The sequence below is a fragment of the Lactuca sativa genome, chromosome 7, assembly GCF_002870075.4.
Source record: "Lactuca sativa cultivar Salinas chromosome 7, Lsat_Salinas_v11, whole genome shotgun sequence".
Classification (NCBI taxonomy): Eukaryota; Viridiplantae; Streptophyta; class Magnoliopsida; order Asterales; family Asteraceae; genus Lactuca; species Lactuca sativa.
Window position 1 is genome coordinate 23,735,182 of NC_056629.2, and position 24,627 is coordinate 23,759,808.

The window sequence follows — 24,627 nt, forward strand, 5'->3', positions numbered from 1 at the left end:
AACACATATAATCCTCCATTCTGCAAGATATCATGTGAACAAATGACATGGAATAATATCATTCTCATTGTCCAACAATTTTTTTTCCCGATTTCTGATTTGTAATGACAAAGAACTCAATCAAACACATCAATTTAGTTATGACCGGGTCTGGCACATAAGTCAACACCAAATCATCAAGGGGCCCAAGATATCGCATGTCCCCCTTAGGGAAAAAGGAACAGATAAACTTTGATTCATATGCTTGTACTATTTACTCATCAAATCATGCACAACAATATGTTTTATAACATCAAGTTACTGATGTGTTTACGCATTATCAATGCACAACCAACTCGTAAACAACAACTCATATATCTCGATTTAAGGATTATATGCTATTATCATCTCAGAATTACTCTAGATAAATTCCATGAAGTAATTCACTGAGTGTGGGTTAAACCAATACTTAAATCCCCATTTCAAAAGTCATTCATGAATGATACAACAAACCATTGAATTATTCATGACAGCCTTAATTCACTGCTTACTTCCAAAGTATGATCGACTGTAGATATTTGAATAATTCAATTATTCGGGAAGTAAAACATGCGAAAGAAACACAATGATAAATAATTGACAAAAGATAGTAAACGATACTCATAAATAAATCTTTATTATTTAATCATCAAATGTCAATTACATTTATTTGTTACAAGTTTATAAATAACTATCTAATCACTAAAACTAATATCATCCTTCAGACCAATGCTCCTTGTATGATGAATATGCTTAATCCTACTCAGACTCTTTGTGATGGGATCTCTAGGATTCTCTTATGATGATACCCTCTTAACAATGAGGCTTCCTTGTTCTACATGATGTCTGACAAAGTGATATTTTCTGGCGATATGCCTAGATCTACCATGATCTCTTAGTTCCTTGGTTAAGGAAACCGTCCTTCGTTATCGCATAAAATTTTCATCGGCTCCTTCGTTATCGTAGAAAATTTCCATCGGCTCCTTAATCGCTTGCGACAATATACTCTGATTTACAAGTAGAATCAGCTACAGTCTCCTGCTTGGAACTTTTCCAAGTTACTACTCCTCCATTAAGGGTAAACACCCAACCTGACTGAGAACCGAACTCGTCTCTATCTGTCTGAAAGCTGGCGTCACTATACCCAGTAACCCTTAAGTCATCACTGCCACCAAGCACAAGGACCCAGTCCTTAGTTCTTCGTAGATACTTAAGTATATTTTTAACCACTATCCAATGAGCTTTACCTGGATTTCCCTGATATCGACTAACCATGTTATCTCTACATTGGTACTCGGACTCTGAGTCTTACTCAACTTGGTATTACTTTGGATAGGTAACTCCCCTTTATTTGAATTCTCCATGCTAAAACGCTTTAGCATCTTATCCAAAAATGTACTTTGACTAAGTCCTATTAATTATCTACTCCTATTTCTCAAAATCCTTATTCCTATAATATAAGCACCCTATCCCAGATCCTTCATACCAAAACACTTTCCAAGCCAGGACTTAACTTCCTGCAAGGTTGGAATGTCGTTTCCTATAAGTAGTATGTCATCAACATACAGTACCAAGAACGTGACTATACTCCCACTAGCTTTGACATACACATTAGACTCATCTTCACTTGTAGAGAAACCAAACTCTTTGAATTTCTCATCAAAGCAAAGATTCCATCTGCAAGAATCTTGTTTCAATCCATATATTGTTTTCTCAAGCTTACACACTCTATTGGGGTATTTAGCATCTACAAACCCCTCTGGCTGATTCATGTAAACATCATCCGCCAACTTTCCATTTAGGAAAGCGGTTTTGACATCCATCTGCCAAATTCCATAGTCACAAAATGCAACTATGGCTAACATAACCCTAATAGATTTAATCGTGGCTACCGGTGGGAAGGTCTCATCATACTCAACCCCTAGGGTTTGAGTAAAGACCTTCACAACCAGTCGAGCCTTGAAGGTGTGCACCTTTCCATCCATGTCGGTCTTCTTCTTTAACATCCATTTGCACCCAACTGTCTTGCGACCTGGTACATTGTCAACCAAGTTCCAAACTTGATTGTCATGCATGGACTGGATCTTGTTGTCCATTGCCTCTTTTCATTTAGCAGACTCAGGGCCCGCCATGGCTTACTTGTAGTTAGAAGGTTCGTCCAAATTTACCAGTGTACTATCACTGATAAATGTATCACCATCTGTAGTTATATGGAAACCATAAAACTCTGGTGTCATTCTAACTCGAGTGGAACGTCTCAGAGGTAATAATTCATCAATAGGTTCAACAGGAATTTCTTCCTCGAGTTGAGTGCTAGTTTTAGAGGTTCCTTCATCGCTTGGCTCTTGAATTTCTTCAAGATCAATTACACTCCCACTGTCCTCTTTGCATATGAGCTCTCTTACTCGAATACCACATTCTTACTAGGTCTGTAGAACAAGTTGTTGGGTTTTGAGCATTCTAACACTCCTAAGTGTACATGCAACCCTAAATACCTTGGATCTATGTTTTCTCTATTATACATGCAAATAAGAACTTCCAAGGTATTATCCTAATCTAGCATACAAATCAATGAATGTAACAAGATAGAATACATACCTTTTGATGTAGCTTGATGTCTTCAAGCTTTAAGAGCTTAGCCCCAATAGTGTGGAAGCCTCAAGTGGAATCACAATCACCAAAACACTTAGAATAGCTTGAGAGAATTCTACAACTCATGAAATCGGCTAGCCCTTTCACTATACACTCTAGTGGCCGATTTTGGTCAAGAATCAGAAGCTTATATAGTTAGGGTTACACCATGTAAACCCTAATTGACATGGCCTTTCATTTCCATAATCCATGGGTACAAATACACCATGGAGCATCCATGGACCATCCTATGGGTTTTAGCCCAACTTGATTATCCATGGAGCATTAGCCCACTATACAAGTATGGATGATTTACACAATCAACCCATATATTTAATTAGTCTTCTTTTGATCACTTAATTAATCCTAGATTAATTCTTGATCAATACTAATTAAATAATCTTATTATTCTTATTATTAATATACTAGAACTTATAATATATTAATAACCATAAGTGTCTTATTTCTCTCATTATAGTCTATCCAAGTGCATGATGGTATGCAACCCAAATGGACCATGCCAGGTCGGGTCAAGTCTTACCAATTATAGTTATGGACTTAGACATTAATCCAACAGTCTCCCACTTGGATAAGTCTAAAACTATTATTGCGTATGACTTCAGGCACCAACCGGCAATCGTAGCTCTCAAAAGCTTCTGTCAAACTCTGACCTTGTAGATGAACTCTGACCTTTGTCAGTGACTTGTCCATTAGATAAGGGATCATATATTCCTCCATTCTAGATATCATATGGACTGATACATAGATTATAATCATTCTCTCTGTCCATTTGTTGTTTCCCGATTTCCGATTTATGACGACTGACTAATTGAACAAATCAAATCAGTCCTGGCCCGGCCGAGCACTTCTATTTGTCATCATCAAATCATCGAGGGGCCCACAGATATCGCTTTTATCCCGAAGGTAAAAGGAACGGATAAACTTCGACTCATATGGCATGTTCTACTACTTGTTGAATCATACACAAAGGCACGTTTTATAACACCGATTTACCGTATGCATTTACGTGCAATCAATGTACTATCAACTCATAGTAACAACTCATATCTCTAGGTTTGAAGAATATAAGATATTATCGTCTCATGATCACTCGTGATAAAATCCATGAAGTGATTCCAATGAGCGCGGGTTGAATCCAATACTCAGAACTTATGAGCACTCATGATTGTTGTAGCCTTGTCCAACACCTTAGACCTCTACAACCCATCATGACAGTCTTAATTCATATCTACTTCCAACATATGACCAACTGTGGATGGTTTGAATAACTTAGTCATTCCGGAAGAATAACCCAGTTTATTCGGGAAGTCAAAACATGCAAAATGAAACACAATAATAATTGAATCCAATATGGTATCAACCCTTTGAACATAAATAAAACACCTTTTATTTATCACCATATGATTACACATTATTCATTGTATACTGTTTCAGCTATCAACTTTATTCTTGAATTTAAAACAATAGTTGTCCCATGCTCCAAGCATGTACACTATGTTTTCTTAAACACTAGTCATGCCACACACCAAGTATGCATACTATGTTTGTCTATGATCTTTACTTTGTGAACTAGATCAATTGAACATAACTTCAATGATTCTCTTTTCACACTCCCAAATCCTTACTGCAAATGCAAGAATTCCAAATTCATGCCATTTACTGAAATCTGTTAGATTCTAAACTTATATGCATTGATCCTCTTGTAATGATTATGCACAAAGTCATAAAGACTTGACCACAAACATTACAGAGTATTCCAAAGGAGATCAGCTCCTTGGAAACATCCTTCTTGCATTAAGTTTCCTTAATCTTACACAGATTGAAAATTCTAACTTTGAAACATTTCCAGAATCCATTTTGACTATCACTTCTGAACAAGAGTTGCCTCCTTCCAAATTATGTCAATATGGTCCTTCCAGAATTATCACTATACTTCCAACTGTCCTTGAGCAACCAATCTTTGGTAAACCTTAGATTGTCATCGACAATTGTTTAATCCTTTTAGTCATATCCAGTTCTAAACCTTTTCCCTTCTTAATGCCCTAGGCATTTGGAAAATTTTAGAAAGGATGAATATAGCACATGTAATCGATCCTATATACGAAGCATATGGGAATCGATTCATGATGTCTCACATAAAGACTAAACCAGTCTTTTGCTATAACATTTCCATTTCAATTTGCCAAGTTCTCATAATTCAGATTATGAAAAGGTATGCCGTAATCATAATCAAATTTTAGAACGCAAATAATGGACCCATATATAGAATTTCCTTATGTTGAGCCATTCCAACATGAAATTCATATATATATATATATATATATATATATATATATATATATATATATATATATATATATATCCTTGACTAAATGATTAAAACCTCACGATCTAAGCTTATAGATTTGAGATGAAGTATAATTTCCTCTCCCTTAATTATAGCAAAACAACTTTTCCCAATTGAAACCTTTTGTTTTCTATAATTAACATTGCTAATCTTGCAATACTTATCATAATTATCATGCTCCCACTAACATGATGATTATTAGCATAACACTTATGCTCCCACTAGCTCTGACATGTATTCAGAAATCAGCTGACTTTCTTCCAAAGTTCAGATTTCTGATACTAGATTGTTTTGATAAGACCTTATCAAAAACATACACCTTCCCTTAGATAGCACACTTGTGTGTCTAAACAATTATGAAGAGGTATGCCGTAATCATAATGGTTAGACCTTTTTGCCACTTCTCACAAGTCCAGGTTAGTGTGCCAGTAAACCACACACGCTCCACTAACGACTTTGAGAATGCAAATATCACAATTGCTATCTAGCTAAAATCTACTTAGTGAAAGTGTTTCCTCACCATCATTTTCATGAATCGGAGAGAAACCTTATGACACTTAGATTTATATGGTGTATGAGTTCCTACCCATATGAATTTGTCAAAACCATAATCACAAGACAAGGATAATGACAAATCCAAACTCATATGGACTGAACTCAATCTAACTTTCTTGCCACCTGGCAGCTCAAGGGCCTGCCATTGCTTCCAAGTTGTTGTGCAACTAATTGAGAACTCTAAGAACTCATATGAAAAGCCAACTTTAACTGGAATGGGCACAGAATATGTCAACACGATAGGTTATAAACCGCAAGTCCTGTGCTAGTGAAGAACTTCAGGTTCTATTCTTGATTAGTTCTTGAGACTTTTAAGACCTTTAAGACTCCCACTGTCCTCTTGACATATAAGACTCCCTTGTCAAACATCCAAGATATAGTGCGGATTCTAATCAAGACAAACACTTCACACAATTGGCCTTAGTTGGTCTTTGTTTTATCCAAAACATCACAACTTACCAATTTCAAATGTACAGGAGTAGAAAACTTTTACTCTTACATTTGACAAGTGTTTTAAACCTTCTTTAAGACATGTCACTCAAGTTACAATCTTGGAGTAGGACTCTAAGACTTGTATTGGAATGAAGTATGACTCATCTTCTTGATTTAACCATTTCAACAATTCAAGTTCCTTTTCTTAGTCATAAAAATGCACTAAGATTTTCCTTAGAGAACTAATTTGATATGGTTTCTTAATCATTAAGATGATCACAAAAATGATACTAAAGTACTCTCCCACCTTTTCAGATTTGAGAAACTTTTATCCTTCTGCCTAATTTGATTCTTCTTATTCGCTCTGCCTTACATTGGAACCTTTTTTCCAATGTCTCAAAATTACACTTAAGCTTGTAAGTATAATCATATTTACTGTGCTTTAGTAAACTATGACGAATAGTTTTATCAATCTTTTTGTGGTGGACTTGACCAGTGCACAAGAATGTGTACTCGATCCCTTAGTCCATTACTTGACTCACACATCCATGTGAACGAGTAATTAGTCTTAATTTTTCCAATAATAGAAAGTTCTCATTCATCATGCTATACAACTTGCATGATTCCAAGTTCCGGTCCAATTGAAACTTGGGTGATGAGAATCTTTCCTTATTTGGTAAATCTAGACATTACCACAAATGAAAGAATCAATTTTATATTTCCACTCTTGCTCTTAATGGAATCATATAAGCAACAATTTTTCCTCAAATGCAATTGTAAGGATATTTTAAAATAAATAAAATCAAAAATTTTCTTTTATTTTAAAACTTTGCGGAAAAACTTGTCCTTACAACCCATATGAAAACTTGTTGTTATCTATTCCTTAAGCAATATCTCATAACTCCTAAGAAGTAGCTCAAGAATCCGATTTTTTTCAAACTATGTGATAGAAATCCATCTATGCGATCAGATTCAGCATATTCTTTCTTTAAGTTTCTTCACTTTTTCTTTGATTCTTAAAACATCACCATGTGACCCAGTCACATCATGTATCAAGAATCTCAGAATAGAAACTTAGCAGAGTTAGATAGTGGACATTACCTGACGTAGAGTCAAACTTATTGACTTTAACATCCTTAGGTAAATTTTGGCAGCTTCGCAACCAATGCCCCTTTCTTTGGCAATATAAACATATGGACCCTTTGATAATGGTACACGAGACTATCATAGACTTAGCTTTTCTCTTTACCATTTGGTCAACCGAGTTGACTATGGCCAATCCCTTTCCACTGGGAAGAGAGAGCTTTACTAGATATCATTATCAATGTCCATAAAGTTTAGGAAGTTGATCTTAGCAAATAGATAAGATCATTAAGGGTCTTGTCATAGTCTGTTTCATAGGTGTCCCAAAGGAACTCACTATGTGACTTAGAAAGTGATTGAACCACCAACTTTCTCAAGACTTTGACAACCAACTCTCCCGGCTTGTCAATATGTGACTACATCTCCAAGATGTGACCACACCTAGACCTTGCCTTGCCAATAGGGCTTGAGTGACCTTAAACTTTTCAAGAACTTGTGGGTTAGGGAGAATAGTTGGAGGAGGAGAAAGAAGTATGATTTCCAAGGGACATCATCTTCATTTAGGAAACCTTGTTTCAAGAGATTTGGGAAGATCATAGGTGTCTATTACAGACATCTTTTGGGAGATATTCAAGATAGTTGATTTAAAGTCCTTAATATGACACCCAATATGAAATATTAAGGCTAGGACCCAACAACCTATTTTATAACTTAGAAGAGGTATGCCGTAATCCAAGCTATAAAATATTTGAAGGTAGGTGAATGACGATTCACCAATTTCCACCAAGATAAACAAAATGTATTATTAGGTTTTAATTGGTTTTGAAAATCCTAGATCTTTGAGATTCATTGAACTTTTCAAAGGCATGTTTCAATCTCGAGTGTGCCCTTCAGGTTTTGTGACTGGGATGCCGAGGATCACAAAACAAGGTGTGAAGTAACCATGCAAATCACTTGGTACCCTTAATAAATTACCCCTCAATCGATGTGCCGGTTAACCACACACGCTCCATCGATACTATGATAAATATTAAGTCACCCTTTACCTACCTTGTTAATTCCAAGTTAGTGTGCCGGTTAACCACACACACTCCACTAACGACTTAGACAAAGTGTAAAGTGTAATTTCATGGGTTAGCACCTTATTCACATTTTTCCTAAGTAACTAAGATTGGGTATTATTAAGAGTTTAGTTACTTAGTATTATCATTAATACTTTTAATGAAGGGAGAATTCTAGTCCTGTCAAACCCGTTCGGCTAACGACCCTCCACCAGTCAAGCAAGCGGTGGGTGAGAGTGGACACCCATTAAGTTGCCATTTTATAGGCAACAACCTTATACCCACCTTATAGACCAGCTTCGTGAATGAGGCGTACTAGCGGTAAGACTGACTTTACTCTTATACATATATATATTATTAACTTATAATATTATAAAGTATAAGGGTTGAATTTTAACTTTTAAAATTCTAAGGGCTAACTTGGAATTAAAGTATTCATAAGTGAAAACTTTTCAAATTCCAAAACTTGAGGGCAAGTTTTGAAACTATTCAAAACTAATTAATTCCATAACTTATGTGTTTAAAGTAGTTTTAATCCAAAAACTCTTCAAGTTCCATAACTTGAGGACAAGTTATGGAAGACTTTAAACTAATAAAAGAACTAACTTTTTCTTTATTTTATAACTTATGGATTTAATTATGGTTACATATTTTTCTTTTAATGAAGTGACTCTTGAACTTCCATAACTTGAGGACAAGTTATGGAGTCATAAAAATTATTCAATGACACAAGACTCTTCATTTTGTAACCATTGCCAACTTTTATGAGTTTTATGAGTCTTTAATGTGACTCTTCATGTAACTTGAGGACAAGTTACACAAACACATTTTATACTCAACTCTTAGATTAAAATGGATTGAAAACAACTATTTCACTCAACATTTCTATTAATCTAAGCAACTTATAAGAACAAGATAATTCAAATCAAACTTTTTCATGTAATTAGTCTAAACCTTAAACTAATACAAGACATGAATCTATTGACAATTATCTTTGAAAATGGATTAGCATGAACATTACCACATCAAAAACAAGTTTATAAGTTCAAAAACAACTTAGGATAATGTTCCTAGTCCATTTCTAGCCAAAAAAACTCGAAAATATGCTGTCTGGGGGTCCAACTCGTCGAGTGCATGAACCAACTCGGCGAGTTGGATCGATTTGATCACTTTTTAGGCATGGACTCGCCGAGTCTCCTGATGGACTCGCCGAGTCTGATGATCAGACAGCAACAAATTCGTTTTTTCAGCTTCTATTGCAGGTATAACAAGAAAACAAGCCTAGGCTCTGATACCACTGTTGGGTTTTGAGCATTCTAACACTCCTAAGTGTACATGCAACCCTAAATACCTTGGATCTATGTTTTCTCTATTATACATGCAAATAAGAACTTCCAAGGTATTATCCTAATCTAGCATACAAATCAATGAATGTAACAAGATAGAATACATACCTTTTGATGTAGCTTGATGTCTTCAAGCTTTAAGAGCTTAGCCCCAATAGTGTGGAAGCCTCAAGTGGAATCACAATCACCAAAACACTTAGAATAGCTTGAGAGAATTCTACAACTCATGAAATCGGCTAGCCCTTTCACTATACACTCTAGTGGCCAATTTTGGTCAAGAATAAGAAGCTTATATAGTTAGGGTTACACCATGTAAACCCTAATTGACATGGCCTTTCATTTCCATGATCCATGGGTACAAATACACCATGGAGCATCCATGGACCATCCTATGGGTTTTAGCCCAACTTGATTATCCATGGAGCATTAGCCCACTATACAAGTATGGATGATTTACACAATCAACCCATATATTTAATTAGTCTTCTTTTGATCACTTAATTAATCCTAGATTAATTCTTGATCAATACTAATTAAATAATCTTATTATTCTTATTATTAATATACTAGAACTTATAATATATTAATAACCATAAGTGTCTTATTTCTCTCATTATAGTCTATCCAAGTGCATGATGGTATGCAACCCAAATGGACCATGCCGGGTCGGGTCAAGTCTTACCAATTATAGTTATGGACTTAGACATTAATCCAACACAAGTATCCAAAGGACTTATGTGGATAGCCAATGAAAATACATCTCTCACTTCGAGGTTCAAGCTTGTCGTGAGTCTCTCGTCTAACCAAATCTTCACAACCCCAAACCTTGATATGTGCTAACGAGGGAACCTTCCATGTCCACATCTCGTGATGTGTTTTGGCAACCTTCTTTATTGGAACAAGATTAAGAATATGGGCGGAAGTCTCTAAGGCATACCCCCAGAATGAGATTTGTAGTGAAGCTTGACTCATCATGGAACGAACCATGTCCAACAAGGTTCGATTACGCCTCTCAGCCACACCATTAAGTTGTGGTGTCCTAGGAGGTGTCAATTGTGTAACAATTCCACATTCCTTGAGGTAGTCGTGGAACTCGATACTAAGATACTCACCACCTCTATCAGATCTGAGCATCTTGATCTTCCTGCCCAATTGATTTTAAACTTCATGTTTGAATTCTTTGAACTTTTCAAAGGTTTCTGACTTATGCTTGATTAAGTAGATATATCCATATCTGCTATAATCATCGGTAAAAGTCACATAAAATCAAATTTCATCGCTTGTGGTGGATCTGAAGGGCCCACACACATCCGTGTGTATAAGATCCAACAATCCTTCACATCTTTCATAAGAACTCATGAAAGGTGATTTAGTCATCTTTCCAAGTAAACAAGACTCGCATGTATCATCTGACCTTAAGTCAAATGATTCCAGCACTCCATCCTTTTGGAGTTGGGCAATACGTTTCTTGTTAACATGTCCAAGAAGACAATACCACAAGCATGCCTTGTCTAAACCATTAGACTAATCAATTTGCAACACACTATTTCCTAAATTGTCTATAACCATCACAGTTTCATACATGTCATCACAAGGTAATGCTTCAAAATAAAATACGCCATTATTTATAATAACTATGAATAGAATCATTCTCATTATCAAAAGAATATCTAAAACCTTGTCTATATAAACCATGAAATGAAATAATATTTCTTGTCATTTCTGACGAGTAGCGACAATCATTTAAATCTAAACATAACCCACTATTAAGCACTAAAGAATAAACGCCAATCTTTGTAACAGGCAACGATCTCCTATTGCCCATAATTAGGTTCATCTTCCTATGCTCCACATCTTCACTAATTCTTAGTCCCTGCAAGTCAGAGCAAATGTGAAAACCACGCCCTGTATCAAGAACCCAAGATTTCAAATGTGATGAGTTTTTAATAGAATAGTGTATATACCTGCTGAGGTTGGCATAATATTGCTTTCCTTTATGTCTTGCAAGTACTTAGGGTAGCTTCTCTTCCAATGCACCTTGTCATGGAAGTAAAAGAAGTAGTCTCCTACGAATCAAAGGCAGGGGTAGCTACAGAACTAGATTTGCTTTTAGGCCATTACTTGACGACCCGGCTTGAGACTTTCCTTTCCAATTCTGTTTCGAGGGAGCTTTCCTCTTCTTTCCTTTCCCTTGCCCTATAGCTAAGACAAGAGCAGTAGCAGCAGGAGTGGAGGCAACACTCTTTCCTTTCATCCCACTTTCAGCGGTTCTCAGCAATCTTTGGAGTTAAAGTAATTTGAGATCAATGATTAAATAATTGATTTGTTAATTTATATGATTAATAAATTAATACAAAATTAATAAGAATTAATTTAGACTTAATCATAATTAATTAGATTTAATTTAGGGATTAATTAGAATTAAGTAATGTAACGACCAAATTTTTTTCAAATAAATTTTTCATTTTTAATTAACCAACATTCCCATAAAGTGTGAAGTAATATCAAGCATTGTTTTCAAAATTCATAATATTACATTTTTATTCAAAACGTCAGAGTGTCCCATTAAAACAATTGTCGGAGAGTGCATGTCGCGTTATCAAGCCTTGCCCTTGCCCTTAGGCTCAGATGTACCTGAAACAAATCAACAAATTGTAAGCTAATGCTTAGTAAGTTCCCCAGAGCATACCCCACACACCATCCACATAACACATATCATATTAGCTATAAAATCTACATATATCACATAAGCCATGCATACAAGCATATAAGGATGTCATGGGCTCCTCCCAAGGTCTTACTCCAGGATGCCATGGGCTCTCCTACATGGTCTTACACCTAAGTGCCATGGGTTCCCCCATGGTCTTTAGCTGGAAAGCCATGGGCTCCCCCACACGGTCTTACATCCAAGTGCCAAAGGCTCCTCCCATGGTATTTACTTGAAAATCTACATGGTCTCACATCTGAGTGCCATGGGCTCCTTCCATGGTCTTCCCTACAAATATCACACATATATCTAGCATAATACTAAGCATATCTATCTATCGCATCACATATCTCTACAACAACAAGTGTACCACATATCACAAAATGGGCCGGCCTTGGTGCCTTAGACCCATTGGTATGGTGAGGAGACTCATCACTCGAATGTTGAACTGACAAGATAAGATCAGATATATCCCACACTCTGCTCTAACTCAACCACCTATAATCGACATGTAATTAACTTGTTACAATCCCGAAATACCAAAAATACCCTCTAAGTCAACCCTGGTCAAATTCAGGGTCAACAGTCAAGGTCAACAGTTCATGTTGGCCTCAACTCGTTGAGTGCATCCAGCAACTCGCCGAGTTCCTCCCGAGTCCACTCCACTGAATCCCGAGTCAACTCGCTGAGTCACCTTAGTGACTCGTCGAGTTCATCAAATGTCTAAAAAGCCGAAAGTCCATTCAGACCAAAGCCCTAATCCTTCACTGCACTCAATCAGAAACTAAAAACGGGAAAATCCTACCCCGAGTCGTCGAGTCAACTAAGGGACTTGACGAGTTCCTTCAGTCATTTTTATGTACAGCCCTTTTCCGTGGGATCTAAGGCCCCAAACTCCATATCTAAACTCTCCTAGTGTAAATACCACGTAAGTTGCAAACTTTACGTGCATACAAGGCCATAACATCGAAACTAGGCTTCTTACAAGTTTTTGTGCATGGAAAGGGGCTAAGCTATATAAAGTGAGCAACTTTATGTAATTGGGGACCTAGAGAGGTTCAGATATAGAACCATATCCCAGTTATAAGTCCAGAACCAGGTTTGACTCCGTTTTGCACCAAAATGGTCATTTACTTCCAAGAAAAGGGATCTAATCAACTAGAGATCAATGTGACGACTTTATACCTCAAGATGATGGCCAATACAGAGTAGATGTCGGATCTATTGCTTCTCTCCTTGTACCTCCCTCTTCAAACTCTAGAATCCTTTACAAATACCCCAAAATTGCTAACAAAAGCTCTTACTCTCACTCAAGAATGTACAATGTCGAATTTGGGTTTTCTCTGGCTAATAGGGTGATAAAGGAGGCCACAAGAGGTGGATTATGCTCATTAAATATGGTGAAAACCTTAAAAATTAGGGTTTCTCTTTACAGCTCCTACTCGTCGAATCGGGGCCTTCCGACTCGTCGAGTAGAACCCAAATCCTGCGTCCTCATAATATTCTCTACTCAACGAGTTGGAGCACCCTAACTCATGTAGTCCATGCACAAAACCCTAAAAATCATATAACTTAATCAATACCTGGAACATGTGTTACTATTAAACGTGCAAGGATTGAGTTGTAATTGTTCAATAGTTGAAAAAAGAGGGGATCTAGAACCTCCCATGAGGTGAACACTTTTGGTTCCCTATTTTAAGGTTTCTGGAAGCCTCTATTTCATATTAGGAAACTAGATAATTACTAAATTTGAAATAATATTATTTTATGTTTAAATTTAAAGTTTCTAGGGTTTTCTAGCAGCTATGTAAAGGGTTGCAACCCTTTGATTTTTGACCACCTCCTTTGCCTAGAGAATTCTAATTTCTCTACCTCTCATTCTCTCTCCTCTATTGTCTTCTGGTTCTATGGTTTGTGTGTGAGCCATTAGAGAAATTATACTTTTGGTGCTTACTTTCCAACACCAACAAATGAAGGGATTCAAGGAATTGTTTACTATAACAATTTAAAGGTATGTAACCCTAGATCTACTAATTTGGAATATTATAGGGTTCTTGTAGGGTTTTTTATATTCATTGTATGTTACCTTCAAATTGTTGTGAAATATATCCTTATAGGTTGCATGTGTGCTTAAATGTTAAGTGTTTTTCCGCATGTAGATTTATTTTATAACCTATAAAACTCATCAGTGGTATCGGAGCATAGGTTTGTCTAACATTGGTTGCACATGAGTTGAATTGAACACAAAAAAATCTATTTTTATCTGTCATGACGTGGCATGCCTACTCCCACGACATGACACATGACAGACGCCTGAATTCGATTTTCGGGAATTTTTTGCCTAATCTAATTAGTAGGTTTATTTTTAGTGATTGGTTGGTTTTCATTCTGCTGAAATACAAATTTTGAATGTCTTATATGATTAAATATAAAACCCTAAATACTAGGAGATAATCATGGGATAGATAATTTTTTAATTATAAAAATTATCCTTGTGGATTTGATTATAAGATTAATTAAATTGAATTATCTTTATGGATTTTGCGATAAAACTTGCACTTAATCTTGTTTTCACGAGAAAACTAAAGACTTTGAAGTGGATCTTCATTTTGTGAGAGATAGAGTTTCAAAAGGAATTTTGAAGATTAGTAGAATTGCATCAAAAAAGAAAATCAAAGAGCATATATTTTTACAAAATCTTTATCAACAAAGCTACATGATTTCTTATGTTCTAAATTGAGTTTGTATGATCCATTTAAGGTTGAATAAGTTTGTTTCCTCTCTAAATGTTCATCTTGAGAGGGGGTGTTAAAAATATATAAAATATTTATTGCAAGATTAACATTGAGAGTAATTTCGAGTTTGGGGTATAATCTGTAAACACGGAAAAGTATTGTTGAGAGTATGGTGTGAGATTTTCGTTGTGTTGGATTTGTTTTGTATTATTTTTATTTTGAAGGGTTATTGTTATTTTAAAGGGATCGAGGCTCGCTTTCGTTAGACTAAGAAAACACACTGACCTTTTAGACAGGTTTGAGTCGGGTAAAGTCTGAATTTGATCCATGGTTCTTAACCCGGAGTATACATTGTTTGGTTCAGTTGTGAGAGGGTGACTTCTCAGATCAATACACACACATACGCCCTCTCATCTCACCTGTTCTCTTTCGTCTTCTTCGTTTTAGAGTTACAATTCGGATTAGGATTTCTTTGTTCTGTTCTGTAAATCTTGTTCATAGTTATGTACTTATTTTGTTTTAATTTTTCATTTGAGTGAGAGTGATTTCTTGTAGGCTTGGTTTCAGTTGTAAGTTTCTGCAAACCAACTAATCTTGTTGTTCCTAATAAAAGATCTATTGATGTTGTCATTTGATATGTTCTTTACGTTTTTTATCAATTCCATTTCCGTTTGTGTTGATGATAGTGATTAATGTGTGGAGGTTATTGTTCTTATACACCAAATTACTAGAATCAATCGTTGTCAAACGTAACACATCTTTAAGTAGAATACGTATTATTAATATATTTATTTGATTTTTTATAAATGGTTAGGTACCTCAAAATAAAATTATAACTTGTATACGAATTTAATTCTTTAATCAAAGGTGATAGGAGTAGGAAGTTATTTTTATTTTTTATTTTTATTTTTTCAATCAAAAAATGCGTTGATTTTATTATTATTGCATAAGGAAATTTTCGGTTGTCCTACATATCTCAAAATTATTGACAACATATCTCAAAATTATTGACAAATACATCTTATAGCTAATGCCATCGCTAATCGATATTTTTGTCCATGATTTTTTTCCCTCTTGTATATCCATTGAAAATCAAATATGTTTTTAGTTTTGTTCCTATCCATCTTCCTACTCGTTAGATTAAAATAAGTGTCAAAATTAAAAAAGAAGATTCATAGAGTGAATTAATGGATTTCACGTGTCATTGTTTTATATGAATAGGAGAATAAGTAGATGATATCCCTGTAATTTCTGAAACGAATATTTCTTCACTTTATGTTCTCCCTCAATAATCTCTTATGTTTCCTCCCAACTTAAAAACAAACCACTGAAGAAATAGAGGACAAAGAAGAAAACGAAGATCAAGGAGAATGTGTAGTTCTTTGTACAAAAAATATTTTGTAGCTGTTCTACTTCAAACAAACAAGATGCAAATAGAATTCAAATATCAATGTCTTCCATTGATCACTTGAAAACATGAGAGAGATGTCCAACGGATGGTTCGGCAATGTGACAATTTATTGGTTTGAATACTTGGAAAATATAGTAGAGGAAATAAAGCGAAACATAATGAAGCGCGCAAAACAGTTGTGTAATGAAAATGGTTGAAGTTAAATTGATTTTCATGGTATAAGAGATAATGAACTTCATTGTAAAATGAATCAGTAGTATAGTATGAATCCATTCATTTTAGTTGAAGCACTTCTTGCATTACTTTTCAGGACCATTACAATTAGCATGGCCAATCATTCATAGAATCAACTCACAGTAAAAAGAGAAGAAGCAAGGGGAAGAAGAAAAATGAACCATAAAATGAATGATTAGTTTACCAATTAGCTATTTTGATGCTAATTTTTTCTTGAAATACAATGGGATGAAAAAAGGTTGCTAAAATAGTGACTAAAATTTCATCGCTAAATCTGTTGCAACTTTGTCAAAGATTACTCGCTTTGAAATGAAATTGATTTAGCAACTTTGTCAAAGATTACTAGCTTTGAAATGAAATAATGACGGAAAATATTGATGCATTGTGTTTTTAACTTTTTATGGATAAAACATAAAGTGCATTGTATATATTGGGTTAAGAAATACAACAATATTATGTATTATAGATAAAATAAGTATGCTACAATTATGGATATAACACTAAAGTATGTTTCGGTTATTGATGAAAAAAAAAAAGGTAAAATTTGTTGCTCTTTTTATGTTAGTTTCTCTAGCATTGATTTGTTTAGGTGTTGGTCTGTTTGGTGTTGCTTAGTTTTCTAGGCTCTCCCTAGTTTGTGGGATTTTAATATTCTTCTATTTGTTCAAAAAAAAAACTCTTATTAATTTATTTTTTGGTAAATAATTATTTTCTCCCTAATAAATAGAATTAGATTTATTAAAATTGTAATCTGCAACACATCTAACCACCCGTATAAAACAAAAAGATGTTATGTGATTTGATGTAATAATTGAATACTGATTATGTAATTAAAATAAACATGAAAGTATAAAGAATGGCATGAATTGATAGTAAAAAACTTGCAAGTAATTGTTACCGTGCATATACATTAGTGATCAGTGATTCATCCGTTGACTTAGAAACAGACTTACTATTTGAAGAATATGAGTCATGTCTTTTAGGAAGATAATGTGGAGTTCTTGTGGGAGTTGGAAGATCGATGGAGTAATTGTTGAGAATGTTTAAAACATAAGCCATTGAAGGCCTTGCATCCACATCTTCTTGCACACATAGCAATGCAATGTTGATGCATCGCATAACTTCATCTTCAGAGCAAGTTTCGACAATTGTTGGATCCACAAGCTCCATTGCTCTTCCTTCAATCCAGCTTTTCCAAGCCTTCAAGGGACATAATCAAACATAAAGATATGAATTTTTTTTGTATAAGAAAGGTACTATGTAACGTTGTGTTTTCTTTGATTTTAAAGATAATCGGATGAAAAAAAAAAGGAAAGGAAAGTTATATATTTAATCATGTTCTAGATGAAAGATATATCCATAAGAAACTAAAAAACAAGGTTTCATGATTTCATGTTACTCCTTTTCCTTCCTATACAAAGCATGAGAATATGACTTTTTAGTTTCATGGAGTGATTAATGGGAGGAAAATTAGGGCATGGAAGAATGGTAAAACTTACAAAATGTGAAAGATCTTGGTGATCATCTTCATTATAAAAGCGTGAACATTTCTTCCCAGTGATGATCTCAAGGACCACAATGCCAAAAGCAAATACATCCGACTTCACAGAGAAATGTCCATGCATCGCATACTCAGGGGACATGTAACCACTGAAAAAACATTTGTCATTACAAAAGAATCTAATATTATATGGACAGAAGAATCTCTTACTAAGGGTGCTTTTGGTTGTGGAAAAATGTTTTCATTTTTCTAGAAAACGTTTTTGAAAATAAAGTGGAGTTTTCATTTTTAGTTTTCAGAAAACGCGTATAATTGAATCTGGTGGAGTTTCATTTCCATTTTAGAAATTAAGAAACTTTGGAAAACTATAAAAGTCATTTATCTAATTTAATTACATACAATTTGAAAAACATAAAATTTTTTAAAAACTGAATCAATCAATACATTTTAAAAAATTTCATTGAAAGTTGAAAAAGAAAATCACAACCAAATACACCCTAAATAGGGAGACCGGTATCTAAAGTTTTTGACACCTCAAAATATTAACCATGTACCTAGAGCTACCATAAGTGATCTAACACGAACTCAAACCAAAATTTTTTAACCCATTTAATTAAATAAGTTGGGTTAGAGTTGTTTTTTTTTTTTTTTTTTTTTTTGCTAGAAATCAACTTTGTAACCCCTTTAATATTTGATAACACTAAAATTACGAACAAAAACAAAGGAGTTGAAAACGTACTATGTTCCAACAATTCGATTGGTGTTTACTTCAATTTGATCCACTCCAACAATCCTCGCTAGACCAAAATCAGAAATCTTAGGGTTCATATCAAAATCTAGCAAAATATTGCTAACCTTCAAATCACGATGAATGATTCTTAATCTTGAATCTTCATGTAAATAAAGCATTCCTCTAGTGATCCCTCCTATGATTTTATATCGTTTCGGCCAATCTAACTGCCCATGTCTATTTGGATCTGTATTAAAAAAATATACATTAGACACAAACAAATTCGTACAAAAAAGTTTGTAAAAAATAAATCGGATCTGGTGTTTTGGCTTACTAAAGAGAAAGTAGTCGAGGCTTTTATTGGATACGTATTCATAGATGAGTAATTTTTCATCAGCATCAAGGCAAAACCCTAAAAGCCTCACGAGATTTCGATGTTGAAGCTTTGCCATTAAAATGACTTCATTTATAAACTCTTGTGAACCTTGTCCAGATGATTTTGATAGTCTCTTTACTGCCACCTCCATCCCATTGGCTAGAACACCCTGCAATGTTATAGTGATAACATTTCTTTAGAAAACAACAATAACCAAGATTATATAAGCAAGAGGTAACATTTGGAGTAAGGTTACTTATTATGACATTGAATGAAATATATAACGAGACATAAGATGTGATAAAATATACATGCTAATTAAATCTAATTATATTAATATAAGAACAACATACAGAATATATTATATCGACTACTACAAAATACGAAAGAATATATAGTGTACCTTATAAACTGGACCAAACCCGCCTTGACCAATTTTGTTTCCATCAAAGAAACTATTGGTGGCTGCTTCAATGGTGAACAAATCGAATTGTAAAGATCCTACTGCACCCATTTCCATTTCAGCTACATTTATATATATATATATATATATATATATATATATATATATATATATATATATAACATGCAATTATTATATATTGAGCAACAATAACTTCCATATATTTAATCATAAATAAATGTAAATCTTTACCCCTGTAGCTTCCAGTAAAATTATAATTAATGTATTACCTGACCCAGCTTGTGCTAAATTAGCGCTGTTGTTTTGGTTTTCGTTCATAACTAGAGACGAAAACGCAGTCCCACTTTCTTTTTTGGCAGCATCTTTAATATTATTCTTTCGCCTTCTTTTTATAAATAAACATAACCCGATAATTACGAGTATCCCACCCAAAACACATGCAACAGGAACGATGACGTAAATACTCTTTCGTGAATTTCCTGTTCCTCCTGCATGCATAACAACATTACTTAATTATCAACAAACAAATGTTGTATACTATTATTAATATTTCTTGCGTTGTTTGCTTGATATCAACGAATTTAATTTGTATAAAATTTTTATCTACAAATATGTAATTTTTTTTAAAATACTATTATTTTTTTATGTTTTGGTGACTTATTTATTATCTTTTCAACATTTGGAATATGATTTTATATAATAAGTACATTACGTGAGATGTTTGTTTATAGTCCTTATAGAATATTAATAAAGATTATTAAAAAATTTGTTTTTATTATAACATATATCAAATTAATACATTATTATTATTATCCTCTACATGATAAAACTCGATTAATTATTTAAACCCTATCAACTCCACCTAATAAGACAACTTAAGAAATTGACCGAATACATTATTATTGTTATATCCTCTATATAATAAAACTCAGTTAATTATTTAAAAGCTATTAACTCCACTAAGACGAGTTGACAGATTGCTCGTTATCCTATTGTCGCAATTATTACTTTCTGGATCAAATATAAATAATACGTTTGAATATTGCACTTAAAATTTAATTTATTAACATTTTATAGATGTTAATTATGTGAGAAACTTATTATCAAAATCCAATTTTAGTAAATTATGTTGTAAGATTTAAATTTTAATTTTGCATACAAACAAATAATCAAATATTTTATTTAATTAAAAATTTTAACATAAATATTATTCTAGTGTGTGTAATTTGCCATGATGAAATATGCGATGCGTACCCGGAATTGCCGGCGATTCTGGTGAAGACGGAGGCGGAGACGGCAGCTTGATTGCCGGAGGATCATTATAAAACGACGCATTCGAATACCTAACTGAACAACTCGGATAAAAAACGCCGACATCAATTTCGCCATCGCAGCAGCCTTGAGATTCCCTATATACAACCGACAAGCACGAATTGCAGTCAAAAGAAGATAAATCCGGAGAACATTGCATCAGAGCATAAATCTTCGACGAATCTGGCCCGAAACCAACATCTCCGGTTGCAAACTTCCGAAGGGAATTTCCTCCGGCAGCTTCCACCCGTAATCTTCCTTCTAAATTTCTCAACGCCTTATCGAAAACGTCGATGTCGGATGCATTAATAGAGCTCGACACTCTGGCGTTAGGTCGAACATCGACAACTGAAGTATAAGTACGATTTGAATAGCGTACTGAACAATTCGAGCTCCAAATTAAGGCTTCTAACTGGTTAGCACAGTTCTGTCTTAGCAGGACGATCGAGTTTCTGATACAATCCCTACAGGTTTCCGATCCAACGTCGCCGCGGCAGAGAGCGATGGCGGTGACTGCGTTTGGACTTACGCCGGCGGAGGTATTGTAGAAGCCGTAGCCTGTTGCTGCGGTGGCGGAGAGGGAAGCGAAGGCGGTTTTGAGATTTGTTTCGTATGTGGAGTTTCTCGTGAAATTGCCGTCGTCTCTGCATCGGAAAATGGGGAAATAGTTTACTTGGCCGGCGGCGAGACAAAGAAACTGCAAGAGAAGTAGAAGAAGACATGGAATTATGAAACTTGATTCCATTGTCGAATGGAATTCTCTCGAAACGGAAGGGTTGAAGCTGGCGCTTAGTTATTTATGGAGGGGATATTAACGAATTTGTTGTTTTTTTTTTTGTTTTTTTTTTTGCAAATTAAAATATGAGATTTGATTAGATATTTAATTTCATTAATATTGCTAACATATGATAATATGGTATAAGAGGATAAATCCAACTTAAAACACAAATAGTTAGTTGTTTTTTAAAAGACAAACAGAGAATATAATGAAATTTAAACAATAAAGTAAAAATTCTTTACACATGGAATTATTTGTTATTGATCGAAGATATTGGTGAACATATCACATGATGAACATCATCATCATTTTCGAGACTTATAAAATGAAATGAAATGCTGAATTCAAGAAGGCTCCGTTTTTATACCATTTACAATGTCTTAACTAAATAAAAATAAAGCTCAAAAAAAAAAGTTTTTTTATTTTTTGTTAAAATAATCACATATATAATCTATTAATTCTTTTTTTTAATCCCCTTTTGATTTTGACACTTACATTGATCTGATGATATAACCATGAGTAAGTACAAAAAAATAGGAGGATATTTGATTTATCAAAGAGAAAATTTATTAAAAAAAAATTGTAATATTATGAGAAGTATAGATTACTTTATCCTTTTATTTACACAATCATTAGTTCTTTTCATCATTTCGATTAATAAGTCTTTGTTTTTTCGTGATACGTAATGTTTTCCCTCTTCATCAGCTTCTTAAAGACCCGAATTTTAGCCCAGTTATCCACCAAAAGTTAGCCCAAATCTTCATTCTTCAAGCATCTAACTCTCCCTCGCCACCCCAAATTAAGGTCTAAATCTTCAACTTCTCGAGCCCATAAAAGGTCCGTGAAACTCCCAACCAACGCTGAACAAATCTGTACCGCATCGAGTCTTTTAAAAATCTGAAATAAGCAGAAAACTCGAAAGTATTTGATATAGATATAGAATAAATACAATAAAAATACCCTTGATTATTAATTAAAAAAAATATAAACTAAACTATAAAAATAAGTAAATAAAATGCACCTTAATGTTTTATGTGTGTGATGTTAATAGAGTACTTTTACAATAAAATACACAAAACCCTGAACAACTATCGTGACCTTTTCAGTGGGCAAAGTACTTGTAAAATTGTTTTATGTGTGTGATGTTAATAGAAAGCATATTGAGTGCGTTTCAGACATTTGTTTGTTAAATAAGGGATGTCTTGTCGGTGCATCTGCATTTGTATATGTTGTATTCTTGTGCTTGATCAAGTATGGCGAGAATATTAACATTAATGATTGCTTGAAGAAGACGCAAAAGTTCCTCATATTCTTGTCACTCGACAGACTAATTAGATTCCTTCATTCAGTGCCTATCTACCTATCAGTTCGTCACATGGTAACACCTAGTCATCACATAACAAGTTCCTCACAAACAGTCTCAACTCACTACTAAGTATACTCTATAACCACTATACATAATGACAATCAAATCCCATAATATAAAAATTAATAGGCTTAACCTGTAAGTCATTAACTAAATCTCTCATAATGGGTAATTCTCAAATATTGGGGTGCATAACCTCGAAAGTCTCGACAAATCTAAAATCATAAGATTTAACCAAACTCTTACCAAAGGGTTTGTAACATCGTATCATGAATATATGTAATATACTTAGGTCTATCAAATCTAAATAATAATCACATATTGTAAATACAATTTAACCGGTAAAAGATACCTCAACGTATCCCGTAAATCGACCCTTGTATTACTCGTATATGTAACACCGAAAATTTCAAAACAATTTTTCATTGAAAAATAATTGTTGAAAAATAATCGTTTAATTCTTAAAAACACTTTGCTTAAAATCTCATTCATAATCGAATTACAAAACATAACCTCATTTTCACTTGCATAATAAACCAGGATCCTCCAAAACATGACTCTTTCTCTGGTGTGTACAATCGAACCGGTGCCGTCCCGTGATCCTGAAAGAAACCTGAAACACATAACACAAAACACTATAAGCACGAAGCTTAGTGAGTTCCCCAAAATACCACACATAACACATATTAGCCACTCGAGGCTATAACTTTGTGGGTCCGTGGACCCGACTCTATGAACCCTCTGGTTCTAACTCTGTGAACCTTCCGGTTCTAACTCTGTAAACATGCACAGCATAAATCACATAGAAATAATGCAGTACAATACATCACATACATAGCATACAAATACTCTGTCACATAACTCTGGTTACCTACTCAAGGTAAAGTATAGTGAGAAGACTCACCTGGCAAGCAGAAAGCAGATATCCCTACACTTGAATCTCGAACTCGCCACCGCCTAACACATAAGGAAAATACTCTCATGAATATAACTCTCGAGACTAGAATCAACCCTCTCTTGGCACCCTCTTAAGGGTAAAAGACCATTTTACCCCTCTCTTGGCCCAAAGGCCACATCGCTGACCAAACCCTAAAAGTCAACAAAAGTCAACGGTCAACTTTGACCGGACTCGGCGAGTGCACTAGGGCGACTTGGCGAGTCTATACGTGTCCACTGACTCCCTTGGATCCTCTCTTGACACGTCGAGTATTTCTCTGACTCGACGAGTTTCTCCTGGCATAAATCGCGGGGCCACCACGACTCAACTCGCCGAGTCTCAAGAACAACTCGGCGAGTTCCGGCTTGACTCAGTCCCCCCTGACTCTCCCTGACTCACTGAGTCGACCCCTCAACTCGACAAGACCACTCGCTGAGTGGTTACAGGCAAACTTCATGCTACTCGTCGAGCCTGTTCTTCAGACGCGGCAAGTCCATGCCATGCATAACTCAAACTCACTTCTAAGGTCAGATCTGTTCCATACAATCATAGATCTGGCCTCCTCAGGCATGATAATCACATAAAAAGTCCAACCCTTGGTGCTCAAACAACAACTATTTGCT

At 34.6% G+C, this 24,627-nt stretch overlaps 1 protein-coding gene across 3 annotated transcripts; it reads right to left on the reverse strand.

Moving 5' to 3' along the window:
- Window positions 1–17,423: 17,423 nt before the first annotated feature.
- Window positions 17,424–21,812, reverse strand: LOC111907176 (cysteine-rich receptor-like protein kinase 10). Of its 3 annotated transcripts, XM_023902983.3 has the most exons (7): window positions 20,867–21,799; window positions 19,882–20,100; window positions 19,592–19,713; window positions 19,147–19,357; window positions 18,822–19,059; window positions 18,081–18,231; window positions 17,424–17,781 (listed from the first exon to the last, which is right to left on the reverse strand). In XM_023902983.3, the coding sequence occupies exons 1-7, from the start codon at window positions 21,666–21,668 to the stop codon at window positions 17,476–17,478; spliced, it is 2,049 nt and encodes a 682-aa protein (XP_023758751.1). In that variant the 5' UTR covers window positions 21,669–21,799; the 3' UTR covers window positions 17,424–17,475. The 3 variants fall into 3 exon arrangements, with proteins under 3 accessions (XP_023758751.1, XP_042752393.1, XP_023758746.1); XM_042896459.2 differs by having other exon boundaries at window positions 18,822–19,357; window positions 19,592–19,692; window positions 20,867–21,812; XM_023902978.3 differs by having other exon boundaries at window positions 18,822–19,357; window positions 20,867–21,807.
- Window positions 21,813–24,627: the final 2,815 nt, after the last annotated feature.